Below are 8,179 nucleotides of genomic sequence, written 5' to 3'. Positions count from 1 at the left end.
CTCTGTCATCACAGTTTTTTAAGGCTAATGTCACTTGAACGAAATTTGCTGAGCCATCGTTAACAATTACGAATGTTCAAAACATTTCCATAAACTTCTTTGATATTCTTTGGCTACAGAGGAGTTGTTTCCATTCTTGTATTCAAACTGCATTACGTGCCGGATGTGTGTCTCGTGGTGTGTCATCACTACAAGTGATTAGGGTATACTAAACGTTACACATTATATAGGCTACACTAACGTGACGTTTAGCAGGTTCATTTACTACTATTATACTTGAATTACGTTTTTTGGGAGTGGTTAATGAAAGTGTTCCAAAACGCGACATTAATTTTTTGACTACCTAATATTTGACTCCCGCAAAACAAAAATGTAAAAATACCAGCATATACATGACTATAAACAATGCCTTAATACTTCATCACAAGGCAGCCTTAAGAAAAAGTGCATATATAAACATATGAATTTAACTAGACATATATTCAAATATATACAATACAAGATAATATTGTTACGTCTCCGTTTGTTAATTGATTTTCCGTAACTTCGTTCCAACGAAACTTTAACGACACAAGTCTTTACTTAATAAAACTGGTTTATTCTTTCCGAATATAACTCTGCGATACACTTAATCTCAATACTCGCGCTTTGTCGTGTACAAAAATTGGAGTACAGGCCTTCACACGTGCGCTAAACATATTAAGCCATTCCAGTGCGGTAAGTAGCCAATTAAGGGAAATTGTGGACGCATCTCCTCCTAAACGAGTTGACCTATCCATATCAAACTTGGCTTGATAACTTAGTCCAAAAGCAAACCAAATTCACATGAAAAACTTTCTCCATATACCGAAAAATATTTTATAGAATAACCCCTATATTGTTAGTGCAATAGTTATTGTAAGTAGTTCAGTTCCTCAACTTCAACAGGATGCAACTCACATTTTACATATAAAGCCACTCCCCTCTTTTTAGTACTCTATCCGTATTAAATAACCTTGTATTTCACAGAAATGCATCATCAAAATTATCTACATTTAACAATATTTCAGTTATTCCATTTATATCAAAATCCTCCATTCCAACCCATACCTAAAAATCATCTATTTTATTTCTTGTACTTCTAGCATTACAATAGTAACAATTAAGCCTATCCTTAGGATTACTTCTATGCTTATTTTCTATGCAGAACTTTTTTCTACATGTTATTATTTATTTTGTTTCATTTAGTTTATCCTGGCCCTTACCACTGTCTAGTCTTAGTTTAAGTCTTCTCTTACAGCAGAGTTAATAGCCCTTTCAAACAAGGCAGACCCTGCCCAATATAAATGTAAATCATCCATTCCAAAAGCTCTCTTCTACCATTGAACTAATCATAAAAGTTCAACCAGCCTGTCTGCTCATCCTTGCATATTAACTTAAGCCTAACATTTAGTCGTAGTGACCTACTCATAATATCATCCCCACAATCAATTCTCGACACTATCCCTGACACAATTAAGATATGGCCATTTTCTTTAAATGCCTTTATTAACTCCTTCTAGTTATTGATTAGCTCTCTAACTTTCCTTCCCCCAAAATTAACTAGTTTGTATGTGCACAAGAAAAACTGCATCATTGCTAGCCAAAAAGTATTATATCTCTTGCTCTGTCAATTATATTTTCCACCTGTACCCCTGGGTAGCAAAATCTGATTTTTTTTCTCCCTATTCACCCCACAGACTATCCAACCCACCTGCTTTGTCAAGGAATCTCCTATAACTATAACTTCCTTCTCCACCACTTTTGTTTTCCTTCTGCACAATGTTGCTCTATATAACATGCTCACTACAATAAAATCCACTATTTTTAGCCCTAACAGTATTCTAACTTCCTAACAGCCATTGTTGTTAACTGATGTACATCTTGCATGTAAAAACTTAAGCTTTAAAAAAATATTTCGACTATACATTGTGCTTTTGTTTAAACTGTTTCAATTAAAGAAGTCATGCCACATTCTATAAAGATGTTGTTGCGTCAGCGAGTCACATGATTACAGTGACGCATCGTTTCTAGAACTATCATGTACTTTGGCGAATGCTCTAGTATTTTCTAGATAGGGTAGGCTGGTATATATATAAGAGGGGGAAAACGTGACGCGAAAAGGGAAATGTAATGTGTGTATGGATAGTGAGTAATTGAACTGCAGTCACAGGATATTGTTGAAGTTAACGTTAGTTCGTTACAGTGTTGTTTTACAAATATTCATGACGACAAAATACCAATACTTTGTATCATCAAGACATAAGGGAATAAAAACTTGAAAAATCTGTAAAGGAAATTTTAAGGAAGTATCCAGGAGAGTCTACATGTGTGTACGTTAAATTCCAGATCGTATGTGTTATTAGTGAAACGAGTTGCACCTAAATTATGAGAACTATTTTTGCTGGTGTATTCACACAAATATTTCGTTAGAGAGAAAGTTAGCTAAAAACTCCACCTTCATAGACAATCATCATCATCATCTTTAATAAGAAATCAGTCATCCCCCTTCCTTTTTTACGAATACGTTTTCTCCTTTTAGTATTTCGTTTCATGCTATATTAAATATCTGAGGTCAATGCTGATTGCCTCCTTATGCGTACAAACATCTGATAAAGGTGTAAAGCATGTCAATGGTGCTGTCATGCAACTCAAAGGTACTGTAAAAACTGAAAAATCACGTGGAGAGTGTTTTCGATTATCCAGCTCTACCGAACGAAAAGAGGCAGATAGGTATCCGTTTTTTGAACTATTTGCGAAAGAAAAGACAGCCAGTTAACAGCACTTGCCACCACGGTATTTTTGCAGGTTTGTATCATCTTTATAATTCACTCATAGGTGAAATGTCCGATCGTGTTAAACGTATATATTATGTTGTGTATAATAATGTAATAGCCACTTTGTTTTTCACAGGATTTACGTAGATGCAGTGATCAACCATATGACTGGAAATATTGGCGCTGGTCATGGAACTGGAGGAAGCTACTTCGACCCTATTGCTCTTAGGTATGATGGAGTTCCTTATAGTCATTTGGACTTCAATACTAACAAGTGTGGGACTCCTAGTGGAAGTATCGAGAACTATGGTGATGCCCATCAAGTAAGGAACATAAAGGTTTTCGTTTCAGTTTTTTAGCTGGATACATTATCCTCCGTATGTTTGAACTCTACAATTTACATTGCTCGGTCAATTCGTTTAAATGTAAATGTCAGTATTACTAGTAAACATCTCAAATATACCTTTTATAGTTGTTTTATATCAATTAATTTTTACAAGTAACTGACGTAACCTTTTTTGAAAAATTTGTTAACTAGGTTCTTTTCGTTTTGTTATTGCTATAGAGTTTAAGAAATTCTCAGTTCAAATTGACTTGTTTATTTATAGGTACGAAACTGTAGATTAAGTGGCCTTAATGACCTGGATCTCGGTAAAGATTACGTACGTGGAAAAATCGTAGAGTATTTAAACCATTTAATTGATATTGGTGTCGCTGGATTCAGAGTGGACGCTGCTAAACACATGTGGCCTGGAGATTTGAAAGCCGTATTTGAAAACCTTCACGATCTTTCAACAAAATGGTTCAAACCTGGGACTAGGCCGTTTATTTTCATGGAAGTCATTGATCTCGGGGTAGAAGCGATCGGTATGAGAGAATATATTCACTTAGGCCGAGTGACGGAGTTTAGATACAGCTACAAACTTGGTAAGTCTATAGTTACAAGATTTTCATTACCATTTGTAGTGTGTATGTGTATATAATTCATAAGCTAGTTTACAATAAAAATGTGATGCGAAGATCTACGAACGTAACGCTGTCAATATTTACACTTTTGTTTTCAAATTCAATGCAAGCTAATATGTTTCAGAGCAGACAACTATATAAATCTTTTAACTATTACACTATCTACTGAAGATTATCATCGTGGATGTCTAAATCAAGCAATTTGAGAAATAGTTGAGCAGCACTAACCTGTTGGTGTTTAATATATATTGGAGTTTGTCAGACAAATTGGGGGGGGGGGGGTACGTAAATTCTCCTAAACTGCCGCACCTACTTCTAAATGGTACCAAACGAATCATCTTGGTCTGTGTAAATGTGAGCCATAAGCCCACGTGATCGCTAGTATGATAATACTGAGTAGTTGTCATTGTATGAATAAATTTTTCGTTATTTGTTTTGTAGCACCACAAGCTGTTTTCCTCTCCTGGTATTTATCTATTGGAATAATACAAAATAATCTCAACAATTTCCAGCTAATCATCGCTCGTTGTATCACTGAACAGAGAGACAGACAAATAATGGTTGGAGACTGCTTGAATGGGTGATGAAGAAAAACTTTAATATAAGTTTAACATAACAGCAAATGTACAACGTTTCGACAAGGTTTTGTCGTCATCCTTGTACATTTGCTGTTATGTTAAACTTACATTAAAGTTTTTCTTCATCACCCATTCAAGCCGTCTCCAAGCATTATTAGTCTCAAAGTGGGTTTCTCGTCATCGAAAGAGACAGACAGATAGACAAAGAGGCTTTTCATGTGTTTTGGAAAGTGTGCAAATAGAAATCATAATAAAATCGCCATAGATATCTAGGGGTTATTACTTTCTTCCTGGTGGTAAGGACCTATTCGCCCCTTATTAATATTATCATTATATTTGTCAGCTAATTTTTTGGTATTAATTCGTTAAATTTTCTATATAAATTAGAAACTGGACTTACGTCATTCAATAAAATATTTAGTTTACTTGCTGTATTATAAGTTGGTTTCTGTTTACAGGAAATGTAATACGGAAAAGTGGACACGAACAAATGCAGTATTTGAAAACTTTTGGTCAAGGTTGGGGGTTCGTTCACGAGTATGACGCCCTCGTGTTTATCGACAACCACGACAACCAGAGAGGCCATGGAGCTGGTGGGCTTGACGTCATCTTAACCCACTTTCAGCCTCGGATGTACAAGATGGCCACTGCCTTCATGCTAGCATGGCCTTATGGATTTCCTCGAATTATGAGCAGTTACAATTGGCCACGTCACATTGAATGGGGCAAAGATAAAAATGATTGGATTGGTCCACCCCACGACGACGACTACAAAACGCTACCTGTGATTAGAAATTCTGATCTGACATGCGGAAATGGATGGGTTTGTGAACACAGGTATGTAAAAGTATCTGCCACACATTTTAAAGCATACAAGTACAGTGAAAATATTTGTAAATACCGATACTTCTACCGCGTGTGCTAATGAGTAAATCATTTCTTTAACCTAATTTTCATAATATGTAGCACGGTAATGATGTGCTTTTCTATCGCGCTCGCACAGGAGGTAAAATAATGATGCCATGAACCTGAGATAGAAAAAAATATAATGCCCGATTTTAAAATTCTACACATTCAACTGTTTTTAAGTTTGGTTAACTGTTTGTTGCTGGTCTCGCATGGTATTTGATTCAGTTGTATTATTTTAGATTTGATAAACTTAAGGTTATTATACGCCATCTTTGATAATGAAAGCTAGAATATATGATATTTAACTAATCCACCCTAATAGTTCTACCGTAAGTTACTCCAAACCTACACCCTTTTCTAAAAATATGAAATAATAACGTTTTAAATAAAAAATTTAAAAGATCTTATTTAAAATGATCTTAAAACGAACTGCATATCCTAACTCACTTTCTGTGTAGTTGGTATTCCTACCTTTTTCTCTTGTAAAATTATTGAAGAATAGCACTGGATAACTGACACAAGCTAAGAAACTCAAACCTATCTCAACACAAAATAGATATTTCTTTTAATATTTTCAAAAAAAAAGTATAAAAAAAGGGCAAGAACAAATTATTATTATTATTATTACCCCTATTGATAAAGCAGGTTGCAACTTTGGCTTTATATGCAAACAAATTTTATGCAAAATAGTAATTAAAGAAATTTACAATACATTTATTAAAAGTACTTTTAAAAAAAATGATATTATTACCAATATAAAGAAAGCCATTAAAAGTGAAATATACGTATAGATTCTTCTCCATTTCTATGTGCAATTCCAAAATTTCATAACATTTCTATCAAGTTCAGATTTATAACTAATTCTATAAATACAGCTACTGAATCTGTTGTTCTTAATAATATTCTGGATGATGTAGTGTTTGAAAAAATTAAAACTGTTTAAATAATCCAGATAACTGTTTTTGGATTATTACGAACAACAATCCACTTCTGGAATGTATAATTAATTTAAATACTTCATATACGGCCAGTTCTGTTTCCACTTACGATTTTAAGATTTTATAAACTAAGATAGATCTGAAATATTTAAACAAAATATTTAATGATCTGTTCGATAATATGTCTACCCACCCTCAATAGTGTTGTTCCACATATGATGCTAAAAGGCATTATATCACAACTAAAAATATTTTAACTATTTGTAGCAATAGCAATTCTTTTATGGATAATGTTGTATTATTCCCAATAAATGAAAAATAATGGTTATTGGCAATTGAAAAGTTTTCACACTATTTTATAATAAATATGAAAATATTTTCCAAAATAAAATTTCTAATTTAAAAAATACCGTTTTTGTCACTAGAGGTAGCAAACTACCTTTAAATAGCTAAATTTAAAATTTATTCAGTATTGCCGGGACTGGAAAGACCAAATTCACGTAGCTTGGCTTGTCTCGGCTATTCACTGTTATACTTTAATAATTTTACAAGATAAAAAGGGAGAAATATGAACTACACAGAAATTTTGAGGTAGAGTATGTACTTTGTTTTAAAATTATAAATAATATTTTTTAAATTTGATTTAAAACATTATTATGTCATCTTTTTAGAAAAGGGTGGAGGATGGGAGTAACTAGTAGTAGAATTATTAGGGTGGACTTATCTTTTTTCTACTTTAGGAACTATTAGTAGAAACATTTTTAGGGTGGTTTTATTTGATTTCTACTTTTGGTATTAGTAGTACTTGTAAGTTTTAACTTCCCACAACTGGCTGCAGACAGTGAAAGGCAATCAATAATTTCCATTCAAAAAAAAAAGGAGAAACCTGAGGGTGGGGGGGGGGGTTCTTTTTAAAAACTGATTTTGATAATATAATCTTTTTTTTTTTCAAAATCAATTGGATTTCAATTTTACTATGCTGTTTCTGGTTTATATTAAATTAATTGTTTTATAGTGCTTATTTTAATCGCCTATTAAAAATTAATGTATTACATAGCATTGCATTTAGTGATTTACTCTTATTCCCAAGCAGTGACTTGTAACTTTGTATTGAGTTTGCATTAAAACAGATAAAACCTATATTTCCAAGAAAAAACTTGTTTTTGTGCTCAACATTGTAGTATACTGATCTGGAGCTGCACAGCATCTAGTACCTGACACATCGAGCAAACATCATTCGGATATGTTTACGTTAACTTTCTAATTCACTGCATCTTTTGAATAGATGGCGTCAAATTTACCATATGGTAAGGTTCAGGAACGTGGTTGGAGCCAGTCAAGTGGAAAACTGGTGGGATAACGGTGGAAATCAGATCGCTTTCAGTCGAGGCAATCGTGGCTTCGTCGCCATCAATAATGAGAATTTCCCACTCAATAAACGTTTGCAAACCGGCCTAGAAGCTGGAAGTTACTGTGACGTTATTTCTGGAAACAGGAAAGACGACACTTGTACTGGTCATCTTATTGAAGTTGACGAATTAGGATATAGCCAGATTTTTATAGACAATAAGTTGGAAGATCCAGTCTTAGCAATTCATCTAGAGGTAACTAATGACTTCTTGAGTGATTTATTAGCGTTCAATAATGTCAAGTAACATTCCCCTTTCACTGACACTTTGATAGCCACTCTATATTGTGTCCGCATGAAATCTAGTAAACGATTGATTAATGGTATTGATGGAAGTGAACAGAACGTTCTGATCGAAATTTTAATTTTAACAATATTCCTGATTTCATCTAACTTGAACTTCTTTAAAAATAAATGAAGTAATAACCATAATTTTAAGTATGGATAACATATGCAACTAGTTTTTTGCATTCTCTTTAGAATTACATTTAGACATATTTTGGAAAGCTCTATCCAGAAAATGTTAATTCCTAATTCAAGTATTTATATTAAGAAATATATAAAGTGAAAATGTCTGCGGTTATA

The 8,179-nt window shown here is 33.4% G+C and overlaps 1 protein-coding gene across 1 annotated transcript; it reads left to right on the top strand.

The window, feature by feature from the left end:
- Positions 1 to 2,925: 2,925 nt before the first annotated feature.
- LOC106477778 (alpha-amylase 1-like) lies at positions 2,926 to 7,790 on the top strand (the record flags this gene model as incomplete). Its single annotated transcript, XM_013938306.2, has 4 exons — positions 2,926 to 3,118; positions 3,404 to 3,722; positions 4,798 to 5,176; positions 7,472 to 7,790. Coding segments are annotated over exons 1-4 (1,176 nt in total), but the record flags the coding sequence as incomplete, so codon positions are not given.
- Between the last annotated feature and the right edge of the window lie 389 nt (positions 7,791 to 8,179).

Source organism: Limulus polyphemus, unplaced genomic scaffold (genome assembly GCF_000517525.1).
Source record: "Limulus polyphemus unplaced genomic scaffold, Limulus_polyphemus-2.1.2 Scaffold78758, whole genome shotgun sequence".
NCBI classification, from domain to species: domain Eukaryota; kingdom Metazoa; phylum Arthropoda; class Merostomata; order Xiphosura; family Limulidae; genus Limulus; species Limulus polyphemus.
This window is presented reverse-complemented; position numbering and strand designations above follow the sequence as displayed.